This window comes from Salvelinus sp. IW2-2015, linkage group LG6.2, assembly GCF_002910315.2.
Source record: "Salvelinus sp. IW2-2015 linkage group LG6.2, ASM291031v2, whole genome shotgun sequence".
In the NCBI taxonomy this organism is placed as follows: domain Eukaryota; kingdom Metazoa; phylum Chordata; class Actinopteri; order Salmoniformes; family Salmonidae; genus Salvelinus; species Salvelinus sp. IW2-2015.
In genome coordinates this window covers 14,806,651-14,829,072 of record NC_036846.1, presented here as the reverse complement: position 1 = coordinate 14,829,072, position 22,422 = coordinate 14,806,651, and the positions used below count along the sequence as shown (strand labels likewise).

Here is a 22,422-nt window from a genome sequence, read left to right as displayed (position 1 = left end):
CAGCTAATAATAATGGCTGGAGCGAATGGTATCAAACACATGCAAACCATGTATTTGATATCATTCCACTCCAGCCATTACCACAAGCCCCAACTAAGGTGCCACCAACCTCCTGTGACTGATATTCATAACATGTTATGTCCGTCTGATGTATGCAGATGTTTGGTTCTAGATGACCCTAGTTGCTTGACTGGGCACGTACCAGGTCGTCTTTACTGCAGTCATGCTGCACATATATCATGTGGTTCCTGAGATGTTAAACACTTGAATGAATCACATTCAGTATTCTCAGAGCGTAATGATATCTGAAAATCTGTGTAACATGACTGCATCAAAGATGGCCTGGAACACAGCCTATCATTCCATTCAAGGATTGGCCTAAGGGTGCATTCATAAATTCACTCTGGCTATCTACTCTGATTTCAGAGCATTTTTGAGTGTGCTAGAGCGCAGAATAACTGATGAATTTACGAATGCTCAACACCCGTTGAATATGGCCGTTGTCAGTAAACGTTGGCTTTAAATTGTTGCCAGCAGCACCGTTACACTCACCAGTGCTCTGGATAACATAAAAACAACTTAACCAGCTCTGTTAGGGGTAGTCAAATGGTCAGTGAGCTTTTCTCTAACTTGTCTGGAAGTAGCCATCAAGCTAGACGGCTTGGACGCTTGACTGCTCCACCAGAGCGTCCAGTGCACGCTCTGAATGCTCCGCACTCTTGAGTTGCAATCTTGCACTCCAGATTCAATTTACAAACTCACCCTAAGTAACCTGCTCCACAGACTCACTGATCTACAAATCTACCATACACTCAGCATTGTGCCATCTCTGTACATAAGAGACTGGTGGTATTGAATTTCAAGGACATCATAAGGCTGCACAAGCACATCGTGCCAAAGAATTACAATTCTTCCAGTCTAGACAGACTATATGTATTTACTGAGGCCAATGCCTGTTAAATAAATGCACAGCTCCTTGGCATCAAGGTTTAGAATAATAAAAGATGAAACATTTTGATCAAGATAGAACATAATAATCTATACTGAACAAAAATATAAAATGCAACATGTAACATTTTGGTCCCATGTATCATTTCATGAGCTGAAATAAAATACGCACAAAAAGCTTATTTCTCTTACATTTATGCACACATCCCTGTTAGTAAGCATTTCTCCTTTGTCAAGATAATCCATCCACCTGACAAGTGTGGCATATCAAATATCAGATTAAACAGCATGATCATTACACTCTAAAATGTGCAGTTTTGTCACAGCACAATGCCACAGATCTAAGTTTTGAGGGAGTGTGCAATTGGCATGGTGACTGCATTAATGTCCACCAAAGCTGTTGCCAGAGAATGTAATGTTCAATTCTCTACCATAAGCCACCTCCAACGTCATTTTAGATAATTTGGAAGTACGTCCAACCGGCCTTACAACCGCAGACCATGTGTAACCACGCCAGCCCAGGCCTTCCACATCCGGCTTCTTCACCTGCAGGATCGTCAGACCAGCCACCCGGACAGCTGATGAAACTGAGGAGTATTTCTGTCTGTAATAAAGCCCTTTTGTGGGAAAAACTAATTCTGATTGGGTGGGCCTGGCTCCCAAGTGGCAGCGCCAATGCCCAGTCATGTGAAATCCATAGATCAGGGCCTAATTAGTTTCTTTCAATTTCCTTATATGAACTGTAACTCAGTAAAACCATTGAAATTGTTGCATTTTGTGTTTATATTTTTGTTCAGTATATAATACATTTCCCAGAGAAAGATCCAACCTCATTTTAAACATCAACTAAATTGACCTATTACATAAAGCCCAACCATTTTTAAATGATTTATTAATTCTGAATATGTAATGTGTGATATTACATACACGTTTCCTATGTTAAACGTTACATAGGTAGAAGGTTCTGGGATGGATTTGATTTACAATGAGTGTACAAAACATTAGGAACACCTTCCTAATATTGAGTTGCGCCCCCTTTTGCCCAAAGAACAGCCTCAATTCATCGGGGCATGGACTCTACAAGGTGTCGAAAGCGTACCACAGGGATGCTCGCCCATGTTGACTCCAATGCTTCCCACAGTTGTGTCAAGTTGGCTGGATGTCCTTTGGGTGGCGGCCATATTCAACGGGTGGTGATACACACAGGAAACTGTTGTGCGTGAAAAACCCAGCAGCGTTGCAGTTCTTGACAGTAAAACCAGTGCGCTTGGCACCTACTACCATTCCCCGTTCAAAGGCACAGCAATCTTTTGTCTTGCCCATTCACCCTCTGAATGGCACACATACACATTCCATAACTCAATTGTCTCAAGGCTTAAAAATCCTTCTTTAACCGGTCTCTTCCTCTACACTGATTGAAGTGGATTTAACAAGTGACATCAATAAGGGATTCACCTGGTCAGTCTATGTCATGGAAAGAGCAGGTGTTCCTCATGTTTTGTACACTAAGTGTATGTTAGGATGCACAATATTGTAATAGCCCAATACAAAATGGCTCTCCGGATGGGTCTCCAAATCTATACACCATACATCTGCATGGTCGAGTCTTGTGCTTGCCTTTGAATACGTTTGCTTTGTGACAAACAAGCACTTTCTAATATTCAATTGACTACTTTCTAAATAAACAAAATAGTCCACTGTGTCAGAGAGGCTTTAAAATATAAGTAATATAAGCCTAATTCCCAATACAAAGAGGAAAAAAATAACATTCTCAAATCATGAAACGATGAGAAAATAAACACAACGAAAGATAATGTTGGGAGAAAAAGTTATCCGAAGCTGAAAGTTCCCGAAAGGGGAGGAACAAAAAGGCTAATTTGTCCTCTTTGTCTTTAGTTTTCCTGTACACCATTTCTCTGAAGCTGGAGAGGATTTTGCTCTCCCTCTTTCCTCCTGGTTGAAGGATGCCAAGGCTCTCTTTTCATCCACACTGTAGATCTGGTTTTCCTTTCTCAGACGCACAGCCTCCATACGACGATGTCTGGGGGGGTTACAAAATTGCAATGAGCGTTACAAAGCAGTCAACCAAATGTGTAAAATATGATGAAATATTGGAAATGTCCAAATGAAAACAGAAGAATAGTAATGTACCTGCTACCGCTCATCACGAAGCCAGACATCTCAAAGGTTGCGATTTCGTCACTAGTCAACCCGATTTCACCTCTTCTTGGGATACGCTTGCCTGCTTTCACATATTCTGCCATAGCGGCACCCTCACCTGGCAGCAGGGCATGACCAAAACTAGGGGAAAAGAGAAAAATTATGTAAATCAATAAATCAGCCCTTCATTGATAATAAAAAAAAGAATAGGGCTGCATTTTAAAAGCTGAATATAGTGTGGTAGTCATTAAAAACTGTGGAAGCAAGTTGTATGTACCTAGCAGCACACTAAAATTAAGGCACTTGGGTCATATTCACTAGGAAATGTACTGGGCCACCTGATAGTGTCCAATTAGAAATGCTGGTTTTCGTTTTCCATCGCAAACCGTTCTATTAAAGTGCAAAACATTTTGCTACAGTGTGCACTAACAAATATGACCCTGGCTTTGTTTTCTACTTAATGCCACATAATTACAATGTGATTAACTACTGTCAAGAGTTGTAGACAGTGTGGAGTATCCCTTATAATGTTAATAGTAAGCTATTAACATCTCTAAAGTTATAATAAAACGTGGTAATAAAGTTATTATAATTTCATAACAACATCTGAGAGGAATTTCAAATTGTTTCCATAACTTTGCTGTTGCATAACCCCAGCCACAGCACAAAGTAGATTATTGAATGTAAGAAAGATTACTCTATGCATACTTACTCGAGAGGCTTGTCGTCCTGGGACAGGTGGGTGAGTGGGGCCTCTGGGCCCACCATGTGTTCGTCGATGCAGGTCCTCTCCACCCACAGATCCCCGTTGGTGTCCTCCTCTGACCCGTCGCTGCTGGAGTCGCTCGCTGACTGCTTGCGGTTCTTCATAGTCTTCTTCTTCTCGGACTTCTTTGACCTGTGAAGAGAAGACAAAACACGGTTAAGGAAAATGCTGTAGTGTATAGGTATGTCACGTATTTATGTTATGGACGGTTGACTAGAGGTAGAATGTAGATTCATTTACTTTTTGCTCTTCTTTTTCACTTCCTCGTCTGAAATAAAACAACATTAGAGGGTGAAATAAACTTAGCCAGACAAGCAGCCTTTATAATTGAATTTAACCTTTTTTAATGTGAAACATTTCTCAACACCAGAATCCGACTCTTCCTCGCTGTCATCAGAGTGTTTCTTGTTCTTCTTTTTGGATTTCTTCTTCTTTTACTTATCATCTACGAATTAGAGTGCACTTGTCTTGATCTCTCCCCAATTCAAGGGTGTAATCAGAACATACATTTGACTTACTACATAATATAGAATGCCCAGTTTCCACTTTGTTCTTGACTAGTCGATGCATGTCATTCAGTCAGATATAGGCTAACTCAGGGCAGACTTTCATAAAAAATTATTATAAAGACTACTACAGTAGCTAATTCAGCACACTCACCAGATGAGCTTGAATCTGAGCCTCTGTTGTTCACATACTATTCAACTGGTGAATGGTCATCAGAGCTTATTGGAAAAGGTCACAAAATGATCTAAATTTAGATAATTTGATAGTTGGTGTGTATAGCCCAACTCTTCATAATCCTGTACTTGATTAGTTGAATAAGATGCATAAGAATAAGTTACTCTGGCGCCATTACTCTTGGTGAATAGCCCCAGACCTCAGGTGATCCAAGTTCACCAATTCTCTCCCTCATTATGTGAAGACATCAAAACTATGAAATAACACATATGGAATCATGTAGTAACCAAAAAAGTGTGAAACAAATCAGTAATATATTTTATATTTGAGATTCTTCAAAGTAGCCACCCTTTGCCTTGATGACAGCTTTGCACACTTGATGACAGCTTTGCATTTTCTCAACCAGCTTCATGAGGTAGTCACCTGGAATGCATTTCAATTATCAGGTGTGACTTGTTAAAAGTTCATTTGTGGAATTTCTTTCCTTCTTAATGCGTTTGAGCCAATCAGTTGTGTTGTGACAAGGTAGGGGTGGAATACAGAAGATAACCCTATTTGGTAAAATACCATGTCCATATTATGGCAAGAACAGCTCAAATAAGCAAAGAGAAACGACAGTCCATCATTACTTTAAGACACGAAGGTCAGTTAATCCGGAAAATTTCTTCAAGTGTAGTCGCAAAAAATATCAAGCGCTATGATGAAACTGGCTCTTATGAGGACCGTCACAGGAATGGAAGACCCAGAGTTACCTCTGCTGCAGAGGATAAGTTCATTAGAGTTAACTGCACCTCAGATTGCAGCCCAAATAAATGCTTCACAGAGTTCAACAGACACATCTCGACATCAACTCTTCAGAGGAGACTGCGTGAATCAGGCCTTCATGGCCAAATTGCTGCAAAGAAACCACTACTAAAGGACACCAATAATAAAGAAGAGACTTGCTTGGGCCAAGAAACACGAGCAATGGACATTAGACCAGTGGAGATCTGTCCTTTGGTCTGATGAGTCCAAATTTGCGATTTTTGGTTCCAACATTGTGTCTTTGTGAGACGCAGAGTAGGTGAACTGATGATCTGCGCATGTGTGGTTCCCACCGTGAAGCATGGAGGAGGTGTGATGGTGCTTTGCTGGTGACACTGTCAGTGATTTATTTAGAATTCAAGGCACACTTAACCAGCATGGCTACTAGGAGAGTGATGGAGTGCTGCATCAGATGACCTGGCCTCCACAAATCACCCGACCTCAACCCAATTGAGATGGTTTGGGATGTTGTTGTCTTAGCTCTCTCTTTATGTAGTGTTGTCTCTCTTGTCGTGATGTGTGTTTTGTCCTATATGTTTTTTTGTTTTTTTAAATTTTAATCCCAGCCCCCATCCTCGCAGGAGGTCTTTTACCTTTTGGTATGCCGTCATTGTAAATAAAAAATAGTTCTTAACTGACTTACCTAATTAAATAAAGGTTAAATTAAAAAATGAAATACTACAGCATTCTGCAGCGATACGCCATCCCATCTGGTTTGCGCTTAGTGGGACTATCATTTGTTTTTCAACAGGACAATGACCCAACACACCTTCAGGTTGTGTAATGGCTATTTGACCGAGAAGGAGAGTGATGGAGTGCTGCATCAGATGACCTGGCCTCCACAATCACCCGACCTCAACCCAATTGAGATGGTTTGGGATGAGTTGGACCGCAGAGTGAAGGAAAAGCAGCCAACAAGTGCATAGCATATGTGGGAACTCCTTCAAGGCTGTTGGAAAAGCATTCCAGGTGAAGCAGGTTGAGAGAATTCCAAGTGTGCAAAGCTGTCATCAAGGCAAAGGGTGGATATTTGACAAATCTCAAATCTCAAATATATTTTGATTTGTTTAACACTTTTTTGGTTACTACATGATTCCATGTGTTATTTCATAGTTTTGATGTCTTCACTACTTTTCTACAATGTAGAAAATAGTTTTTTTGAAATAAGAAAAACCCTTGAATGAGTAGGTTTGTCCAAATCTTTGACTCGTACTGTATATCCATTGATTCTTGAAGAATATAACTTATAAATGCCTCATGAGCTTAGTTCAACTGTCACACTCCATGAGAACCCAAAATATAAGCTTGTTTTTCTCCAATGTTTGTAAACATTGTAAATGTAAACAACCACTGTATAGCCTCATAACATGGTTAAAACAATAATGTTGATATCATGGATGGCCAGTCCTTGCATCCATAGCTCTGTCTATTAATCTGAGTGGTTACATTTCTCCAGGCCCATCCCTCAGCTTTTTACCAAAAAAGTGGATTGTCAAGATATCAAAGTGTCACCAACAAAACATTTAAACAATAGGCCTACAGCAAATGCTACATATAGCATTCATTTTTCACATGTAAATAGCGCTAGTAGTGCTCAAAGCATGCCATTCCATGAGCACAACATTTCTTTTGCGATGGGTGAGAAGAAGCCTACATAACCAACCCATAAAGTAAAATTTAACATCCATATATGGCCAGCTATGTAAACTTTAACATTGATTTATCCTGCAACAGATTTGGTTCAATTGTTTACATACATTTGTGTCTTTTTCTAATGCCTCTTAAGGGGAAAGTAATCTAAAAGTAACTGCATGTAATCAGATTACATTACTGAGTTTGGGTAATCCAAAAGTTACATTACTGATTACAATTATGGACAGGTAACTAGTAACGGATTACATTTAGAAAGTAACCTACCCAACCCTGCTAGTAGCTACTTCCCTCTCCATACTGGCCTGATATTAGCTACTTCACTCTCCTTACTGGCCTGATGTTAGCTAAACTATCTAGCTACTTCCCTGCAGGACAGCAGTGCTCGGCAAGCAGGACTTGGAAGCGAAAGACACTGCAAATATTCTGGGTAATCATTTGATTAGCTGTTCAGGAGTCTTATGGCTTGGGGGTAGAAGCTGTTGAAAAGCCTTTTGGACCTAGACTTGCCACTCCGGTACCGCTTGCCGTGTGGTAGCAGAGAGAACAGTCTATGACTCGGGGTGGGTGGTCTTTGACAATTTTTAGAGCCTTCCGCTGACACCGCCTGGTATAGATGTCCTGGATGGCAGGAAGCTTGGCCCCTGTGATGTACTGGGCCGTACGCACTACCCTCTGTAGTGCTTTGCGTTCGGAGGCCGAGCAGTTGCCATACCAGGCAGTGATGCAACCAGTCAGGATGTTCTTGATGGTGCAGCTGTAGAACCTTTTGAGGATCTGAGGACCCATGCCAAATCTTTTCAGTCTCCTGAAGGGAAATAGGTTTTGCCGTGCCCCTATCACGACTGTCTTGGTGTGCTTGGACCATGTTAGTTTGTTGGTGATGTAGACACCAAGGAACTTGAAGCTCTCAACCAAGTTCCACTATAGCCCGTTGATGAGAATGGGGGTGTGCTCGGTCCTCCTTTTCCTGTAGTTCACTATCATCTCATTTGTCTTGATCATGTTGAGGGAAAGGTTGTTGGCCTGGCACCACACTGCCAGGTCTCTGACCTCCTCCCTATAGGCTGTCTCATTGTTATCAGTGATCAGGCCAACCACTGTTGTGTCATCAGTAAACTTAATGATGGTGTTGGAGTCGTGCCTGGCCATGCAGTCATGGGTGAACAGGGGAGTACAGAAGGGGACTGAGCGCGCACCCCTGAGGGGCCCCCGTATTGAGGATCAGCGTGGGGGATGTGTCGTTACCTACCCTTACCACCTGGGGACGGCCCGTCAGGAAGTCCAGGATCCAGTTGCAGAGAGAGGTGTTTAGTCCCAGGGTCCTTGGCTTAGTGATGGGCTGAGGGCACTATGGTGTTGAACGCTGAGCTGTAGTCAATGAATAGCATTCTCACATAGGTGTTCCTTTTGTCCTGGTGGGAAAGGGCAGTGTGGAGTGCAATAGAGATTGCGTCATCTGTGGATTTGTTGGGGTGGTATGCAAATTGAGAGTGGGTCGAGGGTTTCTAGGATAATGGTGTTTTATTTTGGCCATGACCAGCCTTTCAAAGCACTTCATGGCTACAGACGTGAGTGCTACGGGTCGGTAGTAATTTAGGCAGGTTACCTTAGTGTTCTTGGGCATAAGGACTATGGTGGTCTGCTTGAAACATATTAGTATTACAGACTCAGACAGGGAGAGGTTGAAAATGTCAGTGAAGACACTTGCCAGTTGGTAAGCGCATGCTTGGAGTACAAATCCGGGCAATCCGTCTGGCCCTGCGGCCTTGTGAATGTTGACCTGTTTAAAGGTCTTACTCACATCGGCTACAGAGAGCGTGATCACACAGTCGTCCGGGAACAGCTGATGCTCTCATGCATGTTTCAGTTTTACTTGCCTCGAAGCGAGCATAGAGGTAATTTAGCTTGTCTGGTAGGCTCGTGTCACTGGGCTGCTAGTGGCTATGCTTCCCTTTGTAGTCTGAAATAGTTTGCAAGCCCTGCCCGTCGGAGTCTGTGTAGTACGACTCGATCTTAGTCCTGTATTGACGCTTTGCCTGTTTGATGGTTCGTTGGAGGGCATAGCGGGATTTCTTATAGTTTTCTTATAGATTTCTTATACTCTTATAGAGTTCCACTCCTTGAAAGCAACAGCTCTATCTACCCTTTAGCATAGTGCGGATGTTGCCTGTAATCCATGGCTTCTGGTTGGGGTATGTACATATAGTCACTCTGGGGACGACGTCGTCGATGCACTTATTGATGAAGCCAGTGACTGATGTGGTGTACTCCTCAAGGCGATCGGAAGAATCCCAGAACATATTCCAGTCTATGCTAGCAAAACAGTCCTGTAGCTTAGTATCTGCTTTATCTGACCACTTTTTTTATTGACCGAGTCACTGGTGCTTCCTGCTTTAGTTTTTGCTTGTAAGCAGGAATCAGGAGGATAGAATTATGGTCAGATTTGCCAAGTGGAGGACGAGGGAGAGCTTTGTATGAAAAATAAATGTTTTGTCATACCCGTGGTATACGGTCTGATATACCACGACTGTCAGCCAATCACCATTCAGGGATCGAACCAGCTGGTTTCTAAAATGTATTATAAATCAAATTTTATTGGTCACATACACGTGTTTCGGAGTTGTTATTGCGGGTGTAGCGAAATGCTTGTGTTTCTAGCTCCAACAGTGCAATAATATCTAACAAATTCACAACAATACACACAAATCTAAGTAAAGGAATGGAATTAAGAATATATTAATATATGGACGAGCAATGTCAGAGCAGCATAGACTAAAATACAGTAGAATATAATACAGTATATACATATGAGATGAGTAATGCAAAATATGTAAACATTATTAAAGTGGCCAGTGATATAAACAGGGTGGTTCGAGCCCAGAATGCTGATTGGCTGACAGCCGTGGTATATCAGGGGTATACCCGTATACCACGGGTATGACAAAACATTTATTTTTACTGCTCTAATTACATTGGCAACCAGTTTATAATAGCAACAAGGCACCTCAAGGGTTTGTGGTTAAGGCCTGTATCCAGGAACTCTGCGTTGCACATAAGAACAGCTCTGAGCCATGGTATATTGGCCATATACCACACCCATTAGGCCTTATAGATTAATTAACTCCTCCTACACATTTACTGGATTGGTTGAACAGTGCAGAAGAGAACCTCCCCCGAAAGTTGAGTATGTAGGGGATCAAGTGACTTCACAAACCCTTGAAACAATTTGTCGTTAGATTGTGTGAGTCAGACAATGCTAACTAGCTGGCTGTGCGAAAACACAGCTGTGAGACCAGGTGGTAACTAATTAACTTGCACACGCGAACTACATTTACCTCGAGATGCAGGCGTTTTGTCTCTGGCGTTGATCATCATTCCTGCCGCCACCTCGCTGATTGTTGTACCTCTCGCGGGGGTTTTCCGTACGAAACCCTTCGGCATTTCTCTCTCTATCTCGGAAATTCGAGGAGGTTTATGCTCTTCTTCATTTTGGGGGGCCTTGGGCATGGGACCAAAGACTGGACTGGAGTCGCGAGATCGACTGCTGCTGCCAGTTCGGCTCCGTCGTCTTCTGGGGCTTCTCTGTTCTTGATCCGACAGAGGCGTAGCTAGCGTTTTTTATGCTAACATCCTAAATTCGAGAGCTTGGTAAAGAATAAGCATTGGGCATGGGACCAAAGACTGGACTGTAGTCGCGAGATCGACTGCCGCTGCCAGATCGGCTGCGTCTTCTCTGTTCTTAATCGAACAGAGACGTAGCTAGCGTTTTTTATGCTAACATCCTAAATTCGAGAGCTTGGCAAAGAATAAACAGGAATGACTACCTAATCTGCTGTTTCGGTCATTCTGCGTTGTTTATATACGAGCTTCAAAAACAGTACATGATGGGGTGCGAGTGTAAACAGGTCCCCCTTGAAACAATGCAGCACGATGCTCTTAGTTCCGCGTAGTACGTTAGACTGGAACTGACTTTAAGCAGTCGCTTAAGCAATGTCGCTGGCTTAAAAAATAATAATTATGGTCTGTATTAATTATCTCAAATAATGCCATTGAACATATCTAGTTTCAAACGTTTGAACTGCAGCAAATGTGTAGATCTCGCTACATGGAACTATTTTGACACAGAATTGTTGCGACTCCTGTTGGCCATGCATGAACTAGCAGTAGGTCACACCGACGGTAACAAGGAGATTGACGTTTTGTTGTCTACAACCATCTACCGATACTTCGTTTGGAAAGAGAACATCAATCATACGGCTAGGCGTTACAGGTAAATACAAGTGTTAGCTACTTATAGAAACCAACATCGTATATTGGCCCCATACAATAATTTTGTAATGATGGAAGATCAACTCTCACCAAAAGGCCGCGAACCAGGAAGGGGATATCCGTACCTCTGTTAATAGCTAGCTAAACTAGATCCTTTTCATATAATCAATCAATATGAAGCCGTATTTCCCTAATGTAAAATAATACATTGTATAGATACAAGGCTACCTTAAATCACTACCATAATAGCTTTTTATTTGAAAAATATATTAGATGTGATTGGCATGCAAGACTATTGTGTAGACCGGCCTTCTATTTGTGAATGGTGTTAGGCTAACTAGCTAACGTTAGCTAGATGGCAAGTTACAAACAATGCATATTCGTTTTCGCTCTCTCCTCCCCCAAAACTATTTGTACAGACCTTGACTTTTATTGATCAATTATGGCTTTAGCTCGTTAGCCAGCTAGCAATGTAGCTAGTTTGCCAACTATTTTATAAACCCCAACAGCCAGCATAATGGGTGCTGACTCCCTCTGTCTTTAAAACAATGAGCTACTATGAATGCATGATAAGGTCACCCAACAAGAAGTGAAAGGTGATTTGCAATTTACCACTAATAGGGCAGTAAAGGAACTGTAAGACCTGGGATGGAGGACATTGTTGTATATTGATATATAATAGACTGTCAAGTGAATGCATTTATTTGTTGCTTTTGTCTTCACCACACAGGGATGTCGGGCCTAAAGCTGATCTCTGCAACTGACACCCGGTATTCAGGAACGGTGCTGAAGTCGATGAATAGACAACGAAATAACGGATTGTTCTGTGACGTGACCATAATTATACAGGACCGTAAATTTCGAGCGCACAAAAACATATTGTCGGCATCGAGTACTTATTTCCACCAACTCTTCTCAGTGGCTGGACAGGTGATTGAGTTGAATTTCATAAAGGCGGAAATCTTTGAGGAAATCCTGAATTACATTTACAGTTCCAAGATTGTCCGCGTTCGCTCTGACATGCTCAAGGAGCTTATCAATGCTGGGCAGATGTTGGGGGTGAAGTTCATTGCGAATTTAGGTGTACCGCTCTCACAAGTCAAGGGCCTACCTGGCCTGTCCAAAGACACGGAAAACAATGAGGTGAGCTCTGTAGACAAGAACAGTACAGAGCCAACGATGCCCATTATCACCGAGTCCTTTTCACTGTCTGCAGAGGAGTTCAACCAGACTGACCGAAGTACGGATCAGGACTCAGACGATGACATTATGTTTGTGTCCAAAACGGACGCCATCAAAAAATGCAAGCCCTCTGAAATCATTGATTTGGATGCACCTGAAACAGAGGAAGCCTCTGTGACAAAGCAACCGGGAGAGGCCAGACCCCCTGCTTTGACAAAGGACCAAGAGAAAACAGTCAAAGCAGCCCCGCACCTCAATAGCTCTCCTCAGACCCTGCGAGACCACAGTCCTCTGAACAGCCCTATGGTGTCCCCTGACACCAGTTCCAATATTCCATCTTCACCTGCTGTAGCATCGTCTTGTAGCACATCCACAACGCCAGCTAGAATTGGCACTTTCATCCCCAAACTCCACAGCACCTCCCTGCCTTCAGAAACCCCAGAGATAATAGGGATCCATAAGAAGCAGGTCACACTCGCTCGAAAGGGCAACTTAAAAATCAAGCTCTCGGATGTGACGTCACCAGGAGGATTAATCAACGAGGCAGGCATTAGCATTCCCCAAGCGGCTGCAGCTGCAAAAAAGACAATCACATTAGATAAGGCCTCGGAGCTCGGCTCACTTTCTCCAGGCTGCAAGGTGTATGCCAATATCGGGGAGAACACATATGACATTGTCCCCATGAAGGACGATCCCGGGGAGGGAGATTCTAAAAACAGTAGAGGGGCAAAGAGGTCTCTGATGGCCACACCTCTTCAACCTTTCAACACCTCTCAACTGCCACAGGGTGCTTTGAGCAAGAAGAAGGCCAAAACCGAGCAGGAAGATCACTATGAGCTCATCATGGACGGGAAGACCTTCTTTGTGTGCGTGGTCTGTAAGCGACCCTACGTGTGCCTGACAAGCCTCCGGCGCCACTTCAACACCCACTCTTGGGAGAAGAAGTACCCATGCCACTACTGTGACAAGGTGTTCGCCCTGGCTGAGTACCGGACGAAACACGAGATCCACCACACGGGTGAGAGGAGGTACCAGTGCCTGCTGTGCAATGAGATGTTAATCAACTACCAGCTACTGTCAACTCACTGCAAACAGGCCCACAACCAAGACCCGTCTGGGAGGAAACAGAAGGACGACACCGACAACAACTTGTACCGCTTGCTCCCTTGCAAAACGGTGCAGTTCAAGACCTACTCATATGAGACGGACGGTTCAGATCCAAGAGGGGTCCCTATTATCCAAGACGATGGGAGGGTCCAGCACATTAACCCTGGAAGGGGGCAGCCCAACCCACTACCGTTAGAGTCCACCCAGGGCAAGATGTTGAACTGGGATGACATATTTGTGGCGCCTGAGGCACAGCCTCGACCAGCTGCACACGCCCACCGACCAGGGAGCCACCCCATCCAACCTCCACCAGGCTCGTCTGAGTTTGAGTTTGTCATACCAGAGACCTACTGAGCAGGGTGGCTCACCGATCTGTGCCTTGTCAGTGGGGTCCCCTTTTCGAATTCTGTTTCCTGGGTCCATGTCAAATGTCATCCATGTTGTCTTTTTCAGATGTTCAACAGTTGTTTTGTAGGAAGTTCCTATGTGCACTAGCTAACCCATCTGGAGTGTAGTATGACTTTTGTTCTTATCAAGCTCGTCATTGAACTGTCTATTGTCTCATTGTATTTCTACTGACCCTTTTAATGGTAAATATTTCCAAGAATTTTGGAGTGCTCATGCTGTTCAACAGAAGGACCCTCAATCTAGTCATATAAATGTATTTATTGTTAGTATGTATTTTATTTTGTGATTCTTTTTTTTATGTAGGCAAAGTATGTTATGCCTTTGAGAATATAATGTACAGTTTATTTTCAAACCCCAGAGATTGGATCAGGATGCAGGATATTGATGGAATTAATTGATGACATTCAATAATGATACTGAAATGATGCTCTTTCTGCACACAGGGATTCAGATACCAGCTCATTGATGGGATACATTGCTTAAATAGCATATGTGTCGATTTAAAATCTGGATTGTTCAATTTTCTATTGGATTATTTTTGTGCCACAAATGAAAAGGCAATGTGCACAAATTACTGGTCTTGCTGTGTTAGTAATTAATGGTTGATTATAACACTTTTGCCCAATGTTGAAGGGAAACGCAATTGCAATAATTATTTAGTATTTGAATTGGTTGCACAAACCTATAATTTAAGATTTAATTATGTCCATTAAATATTGAAGTCCTTGCAAATGGTTTGATCATGACTTATCTTATATGGTCTACTCTTTTGTTGGGACCTTTTTTTTTCTTTCATATGCTGGCCATATATTTTGCAGTCTTTCTAAAAGTCATGTTCTGTCAAGGATGCCCGAAGCTGCCTGCTACTCTGTATGTATAAAGTTAGCCTACGTAGTGTATCATAGTACTCATGTATCTCATTGGAATCATGTTCCTTTTTCTTCCCAGTCTTGTCTTGTCAGTATGTAGTTGAATAGACTTGGACTGTAGAGCTAACTTGACATTTTATACTGCTTCAGTATGTCCTTCAATAAGGGAACTTCCAGCTTTTATGGTTTAAAGAAAAATTACAAAATTAACAGTGGTGTCTTCTACATAATTGTGCTAAACACCTTTTTAATTTTAAAATGTTCTTTGTTTAAATAATGTATTTATTAGGTCTTAGTGCTGAACAAATGTTAATAAAGTAAATAAAACCAAAGTGTGTCTCATTTCACAGAAGGGAAGAAATCTATAGCTTGAGATGACTGTCCTTTTAGTATGAAGAAGGATAATTCTGGTTGTTGTCCTGACTCCCATAGTAATGAAGGAGGATACATCTGGTAGTTGTCCTAACTCCCTAGAAACAAAGGAAGATAAATCTGGTAGTTGTCCCAACTCCCATAAGTAATGGAGGAGGATGAATCTGGTAGTTGTCCTGACTCCCATAGTACCGAAGGAGATATATCAGGTAGTGTTCCTGACTCCCATAGTAACGAAGGACGATGAATCTGGTAGTTTTCCTGACTCCCGTAGTAACGAAGGAGGATACATCTGGTAGTTTCCTAACTCCCATTGTAATGGAGGAAAATGAATCTGGTAGTAACGAAGGAGTATACATCAGGTAGTTGTCCTGACTCCCAGAGTAATGGAGGAGAATGAACTGGCTGTTGTCCTGATTGTCATAGTAATGAAGGAGGATAATTCTGGTAGTTGTCCTGACTCCCGTAGTAATGAAGGAGGATAATCTGGTAGTTGTCCTAACTCCCAAAGTAATGGAGGAGGATGAATCTGGTAGTTGAACTAACTCCCATCGTAATGAAGAGGAGTACATCTGGTAATTGTCCTAACTCCGATAGTAATAAAGGAGGATACATCTGGTAGTTGTCTCAACTCCCATAGAAATGCAGGAGGATGAATCTGGTAGTTTTCCTGACTGACGTAGGTACGAAGGAGGATAAATCTGGTAGTTGTCCTAACTCCCATAGTAATGGAGGAGGATGAATCTGGTAGTTTTCCTGACTCCCATAGTAACGAAGAGGATAAATCTGGTAGTTGTCCTAACTCCCATAGTAATGGAGGAGAATGAACTGGTAGTGTCCTGATTCGCATACTAATAAGGAGGATACATCTGGTAGTTGTCCTGACTTCCAAAGTAATGAAGGAGGATAATTCTGGTAGGTGTCCTGACTCCCGTAGTAATGAAGGAGGATAAATCTGGTAGATGTCCTAACTCCCATAGTAATGAAGGAGAATGAACTGGTAGTTGTCCTGATTCCCATAGTAATGAAGGAGGATAAATCTGGTAGTTGTCCTAACTCCCATAGTAATGGAGGAGAATGAATCTGGTTGTTTTCCTGATTCCCATAGTAATGAAGGAGGATACATTTGGTAGTTAACCTGTCTCCCATAGTAATGAAGGAGGACAAATCCGGTAGTTGTCCTGACTCCCGTAGTAATGAAGGAGATAAATCTGGAAGTTGTCCTAACCATAGTAATGAAGGAGGATACATCTGGTAGTTGTCCTGACTCTCGCAGTAATGAAGGAGGATAAATCTAGTAGTTGTCCCAACTCCCATAGTAATGGAGGACGATGAATCTGGTAGTTGTCCTGACTCACATAGTAACGAAGGAGGATACATCTGGTAGTTGTCCTGACTCTCGCAAGTAACGAAGGAGGATACATCAGGTAGTTTGCCCAACTCCCTTAGCAATGGAGGACGATGAATCTGGTAGTTGTTCTGACTCCCATAGTAATGAAGGAGGATACCTCAGGTATTGTCCTGACTTCCATAGTAATGAAGGAGGAGAATCTGGTAGTTGTCCTGACTCCCATCGTAATGAAGAAGGATACATCTGGTAGTTGTCCTGACTCCCATCGTAATGAAGAAGGATACATCTGGTAGTTGTCCTGTCTCCATAGTAATGAAGTAGAATACATCAGGTAGTTGTCCTGACTCCCATCTAATGAAGAAGGATACATCAGGTAGTTTCCTGTCTCCCATAGTAATGAAGTAGGATACATCAGGTAGTTGTCCTGTCTCCCATAGTAATGAAGTAATACATCAGGTAGTTGTCCTGACTCCCATCGTAATGAAGAAGGATACATCTGGTAGTTGTCAGTCTCCCATAGTAATGAAGTAGGATACATCAGGTAGTTGTCCTGACTCCCATAGTAATGAAGTAGGATACATCAGGTAGTTGTCCTGTCTCCCATAGTAATGAAGTAGGATACATCAGGTAGTTGTCCTGTCTCCCATAGTAATGAAGTAGGATACATCAGGTAGTTGTCCTGACTCCCATCGTAATGAAGAAGGATACATCTGGTAGTTGTCCAGTCTCCCATAGTAATGAAGTAGGATACATCAGGTAGTTGTCCTGACTCCCATAGTAATGAAGTAGGATACATCAGGTAGTTGTCCTGACTCCCATAGTAATGAAGAAGGATACATCGGTAGTTGTCCTGTCTCTCATATTAATGAAGAAGGATACATCTGGTAGTTGTTCCTGTCTCTCATAGTAATGAAGAAGGATACATCTGGTAGTTGTCCTGTCTCCCATAGTAATGAAGTAGGATACATCAGGTAGTTGTCCTGTCTCCCATAGTAATGAAGTAGGATACATCAGGTAGTTGTCCTGACTCCCATAGTAATGAAGTAGGATACATCTGGTAGTTGTCCTGTCTCCCATAGTAAACTACCTTGTATCCTTTCCCTCTCGCTCTCATCTAACACTTCCCACACTGCCCCTACTCGGATGGTATCGCGCCGTCCCAACCTTCGCTCTCTCTCCCCCGCTACTCTCTCCTCTTCCATCCTATTATCTCTTCCCTCTGCTCAAACCTTCTCCAACCTATCTCCTGATTCTGCCTCCTCAACCCTCCTCTCTTCCCTTTCTGCATCCTTTGACTCTCTATGTCCCCTATCCTCCAGGCCGGCTCGGTCCTCCCCTCCTGCTCCGTGGCTCGACGACTCACTGCGAGCTCACAGAACAGGGCTCCGGGCAGCCGAGCGGAAATGGAGGAAAACTCGCCTCCCTGCGGACCTGGCATCCTTTCACTCCCTCCTCTCTACTTTCTCCTCTTCTGTCTCTGCTGCTAAAGCCACTTTCTACCACTCTAAATTCCAAGCATCTGCCTCTAACCCTAGGAAGCTCTTTGCCACCTCTCCTCCCTCCTGAATCCTCCTCCTCCCCCTCCCCCCCCCTCCTCCTCTCTGCGGATGACTCTGTCAACCATTTTGAAAAGAAGGTCGACGACATCCGATCCTCGTTTGCTAAGTCAAACGACACCGCTGGTTCTGCTCACACTGCCCTACCCTGTGCTTTGACCTCTTTCTCCCCTCTCTCTCCAGATGAAATCTCGCGTCTTGTGACGGCCGGCCGCCCAACAACCTGCCGCTTGACCCTATCCCCTCCTCTCTTCTCCAGACCATTTCCGGAGACCTTCTCCCTTACCTCACCTCGCTCATCAACTCATCCTTGACCGCTGGCTACGTCCCTTCCGTCTTCAAGAGAGCGAGAGTTGCACCCCTTCTGAAAAAACCTACACTCGATCCCTCCGATGTCAACAACTACAGACCAGTATCCCTTCTTTCTTTTCTCTCCAAAACTCTTGAACGTGCCGTCCTTGGCCAGCTCTCCTGCTATCTCTCTCAGAATGACCTTCTTGATCCAAATCAGTCAGGTTTCAAGACTAGTCATTCAACTGAGACTGCTCTTCTCTGTGTCACGGAGGCGCTCCGCACTGCTAAAGCTAACTCTCTCTCCTCTGCTCTCATCCTTCTAGACCTATCGGCTGCCTTTGATACTGTGAACCATCAGATCCTCCTCTCCACCCTCTCCGAGCTGGCATCTCCGGCGCGGCCCACGCTTGGATTGCGTCCTACCTGACAGGTCGCTCCTACCAGGTGGCGTGGCGAGAATCTGTCTCCGCACCACGTGCTCTCACCACTGGTGTCCCCCAGGGCTCTGTTCTAGGCCCTCTCCTATTCTCGCTATACACCATGTCACTTGGCTCTGTCATATCCTCACATGGCCTCTCCTATCATTGCTATGCAGACGACACACAATTAATCTTCTCCTTTCCCCCCTCTGATAACCAGGTGGCGAATCGCATCTCTGCATGTCTGGCAGACATATCAGTGTGGATGACGGATCACCACCTCAAGCTGAACCTCGGCAAGACGGAGCTGCTCTTCCTCCCGGGGAAGGACTGCCCGTTCCATGATCTCGCCATCACGGTTGACAACTCCATTGTGTCCCCTCCAGAGCGCTAAGAACCTTGGCGTGATCCTGGACAACACCCTGTCGTTCTCAACTCACATCAAGGCGGTGACCCGTTCCTGTAGGTTCATGCTCTACAACATTCGCAGAGTACGACCCTGCCTCACACAGGAAGCGGCGCAGGTCCTAATCCAGGCACTTGTCATCTCCCGTCTGGATTATTGCAACTCGCTGTTGGCTGGGCTCCCTGCCTGTGCCATTAAACCCTACAACTCATCCAGAACGCCGCAGCCCGTCTGTGTTCAACCTTCCCAAGTTCTCTCACGTCACCCCGCTCCTCCGCTCTCTCCACTGGCTTCCAGTTGAAGCTCGCATCCGCTACAAGACCATGGTGCTTGCCTACGGAGCTGTGAGGGAACGGCACCTCCGTACCTTCAGGCTCTGATCAGGCCCTACACCCAAACAAGGGCACTGCGTTCATCCACCTCTGGCCTGCTCGCCTCCCTACCTCTGAGGAAGTACAGTTCCCGCTCAGCCCAGTCAAAACTGTTCGCTGCTCTGGCACCCAATGTGGAACCAAAACTCCCTCACGACGCCAGGTCAGCGGAGTCAATCACCACCTTCCGGAGACACCTGAAACCCCACCTCTTTAAGGAATACCTAGGATAAAGTAATCCTCCTAACCCCACCCCTCCCCCTTAAAAGAGTTAGATGCACTATTGTAAAGTGGTTGTTCCACTGGATTTCATAAGGTGAATGCACCAATTTGTAAGTCGCTCTGGATAAGAGCGTCTGCTAAATGACTTAAATGTAAATGTAAATGTAATGAAGTAGGATACATCAGGTAGTTGTCCTGTCTCCCATAGTAATGAAGAAGGATACATCTGGTAGTTGTCCTGTCTCCCATAGTAATGAAGGAGGATACATCTGGTAGTTATACTAACTCCCATAGTAATGAAGGAGGATACATCAGGTAGTTTCCTGACTTCCATAGTAATGAAGTAGGATAACTCTGTTACTGGCCCTAACTCCCATAGTAATGAAGGAGGATGAATCTGGTAGTTGTCCTGACTCCCAAAGAAACAAATGAAGATAGATCTGGTAGTTGTCCTACCCTCCATAGTACTGAAGTATGATATATCTGGTAGTTGTCCTGACTACCATATTAATGAAGGAGGAGTAATCTGGTAGTTGTCCTAACTCCCATAGTAATGGAAGAGGATACATCTGGTAGTTCTCCTAACTCCCATGGTAATGAAGGAAGGTAAATATGGTACTTGTCCTAACTCCCATATTCCCTCAACCCCAGTTGATTCTGTTATTTAAAGAAACGAAAATCAAATGCTCCTTGTGTATTCAACACCGTATGATGTTTGTTGACTTTATTTAACCTATACTGACAGTATACACTGACTGTACAAAACAGTACAAAACATCAGCCTGCTCTTTCCATGACAGACTGACCAGGTGAATCCAGGTGAAATCGATCACCCCTTATTGATGTCACTTGTTAAATCCACTAAATCAGTGTAGAAGAAGGGTAGGAGACAGGTAAAAAAATTATTTTTAAGCCTTGAGACAACTGAGACATGGATTGTGTATGTGTGCCATTCAAAGGGTGAATGGGCAATACAAAATATTTAAGTGCCTTTGAACATGGTATGGTAGTAGGTGCCAGGCACCCCTGTTTGTGTCAAGAACTGCAATGCTGCTGGGGATTTCAAGCTCTACAGTTTCCCGTATGTATCAAGAATGGTCCACCATCCAAAACAAATCCAGCCAACTTGACACTACTGTGGGAAACATTGGAGTCAACATGGGCCAGCATCCCTGTGGAACGCTTTCGACACCTTGTAGAGGCCATGCCCCGACAAATTGAGGCTGTTCTGGGGGCAAAAAGGGGTGCAACTCAATATTAGGATGGTATTCCTAATGTTTTGTATATTCAATGTACGTTGTCTATGGAAAGTAACACTGTACATGCATTTTTCACAAAAATTACTTTTAATGGCGAGACAATCCATCCACTCCAGTCAGCAGACGTACATCTTCAGCTGTTGAGAAAGTGCTTTTCAAAAAAATTATGCAAAAACAAAGCTGACTACTTTAATCGATGATCTCAAGAAGCTGCTCTTTACTTTGAGGTCTATGCATTTTGTGATTAAGATACAACCCACAATGCTGTTTTTTTTGCTATATTCAAGTGTAAAAGCCTGTTATATCACACCTAGAAAGAAACAGAAGAGTTTTGTGTTTAGCCAGTCCCTTTACAATTTATAAAATACATTACATAATGTTCGGTGATCATTTATGTTTCAGATTCCCCCTAATCCACCCCTTACAACAAACAGACTCAGAGTATGTTCTCATTATTTTCTCTGCTATAACCATGTTCACAATCTATAACAACAATAATGCGAGGTATAGTATTAAGGTGAACTATCTATAACAACAATACTGTGAGCTAGATTAATAAAGTGAACTGTGACCTATCTATAACAACAATACTGTGAGCTAGATTAATAGGGTGAACTGTGACCTATCTATAACAACAATACTGTGAGCTAGATTAATAGGGTGAACTGTGACCCATCTATAATAACAATACTGTGAGCTAGATAAATAGGGTTAACTGTGATCTTCAGTATCGATTTTTCAATACCTTCATTTTCAATTGCACTACTAGAGAAAATTGTGTACCTTTACATAAATCCAAGCACCGTTACAGCTGATATTTCTTGTACTGGGGTGATAATGATGTTGTAGAGTACATTACAGGAGAGCACATTGTCCAAGGAGAGCACATTGTCCAAGGAGGAGAGCACATTGTCCAAGGAGAACACATTGTCCATGGAGGAGAGCACATTGTCCAAGGAGGAGAGCACATTGTCCAAGGAAGAGACCATACTGTCCAAGGAGAGCACATTGTCCAAGGAGGAGACCACATTGTCCAAGGAGGAGAGCACATTGTTTGAGGAGAGCTTCTCATCTGGCCAGGATAACTAGTGCTTCTCTTGAGTTGACAGATATGGATAAGGCACATCTGTAGACAGTCCTGGCATCTTAAGACAGGTCAGCTTGTTTTTGATACACTACAGCCAATCCCAATTCGCTCCCACCCCTTCACCTTGGCTCTAACCTTTTGATATTGACAATTATTTTAATGACTATTTCATTGGCAAAGTTGACAAACTCAGAAATGCCCAAAACAAACTGTGAGCCATCATATTCATGGTTGAAAA

At 43.3% G+C, this 22,422-nt stretch overlaps 2 protein-coding genes across 2 annotated transcripts; one reads left to right on the top strand and one right to left on the bottom strand.

The window, feature by feature from the left end:
• Positions 1 to 1,649: 1,649 nt before the first annotated feature.
• Positions 1,650 to 10,687, bottom strand: LOC111965870 (NKAP-like protein). Its single transcript, XM_070444252.1, has 5 exons — positions 10,348 to 10,687; positions 4,115 to 4,142; positions 3,821 to 4,006; positions 3,100 to 3,249; positions 1,650 to 2,989 (listed from the first exon to the last, which is right to left on the bottom strand). The coding sequence occupies exons 1-5, from the start codon at positions 10,517 to 10,519 to the stop codon at positions 2,821 to 2,823; spliced, it is 705 nt and encodes a 234-aa protein (XP_070300353.1). The 5' UTR covers positions 10,520 to 10,687; the 3' UTR covers positions 1,650 to 2,820.
• Positions 10,688 to 11,008: 321 nt separating this feature from the next.
• Positions 11,009 to 15,173, top strand: LOC111965869 (transcriptional regulator Kaiso). The gene is made up of 2 exons (XM_023990254.3): positions 11,009 to 11,282; positions 12,012 to 15,173. Exon 2 carries the CDS (start codon positions 12,014 to 12,016, stop codon positions 13,922 to 13,924), a length of 1,911 nt encoding a protein of 636 aa, XP_023846022.1. The 5' UTR covers positions 11,009 to 11,282; positions 12,012 to 12,013; the 3' UTR covers positions 13,925 to 15,173.
• Positions 15,174 to 22,422: the final 7,249 nt, after the last annotated feature.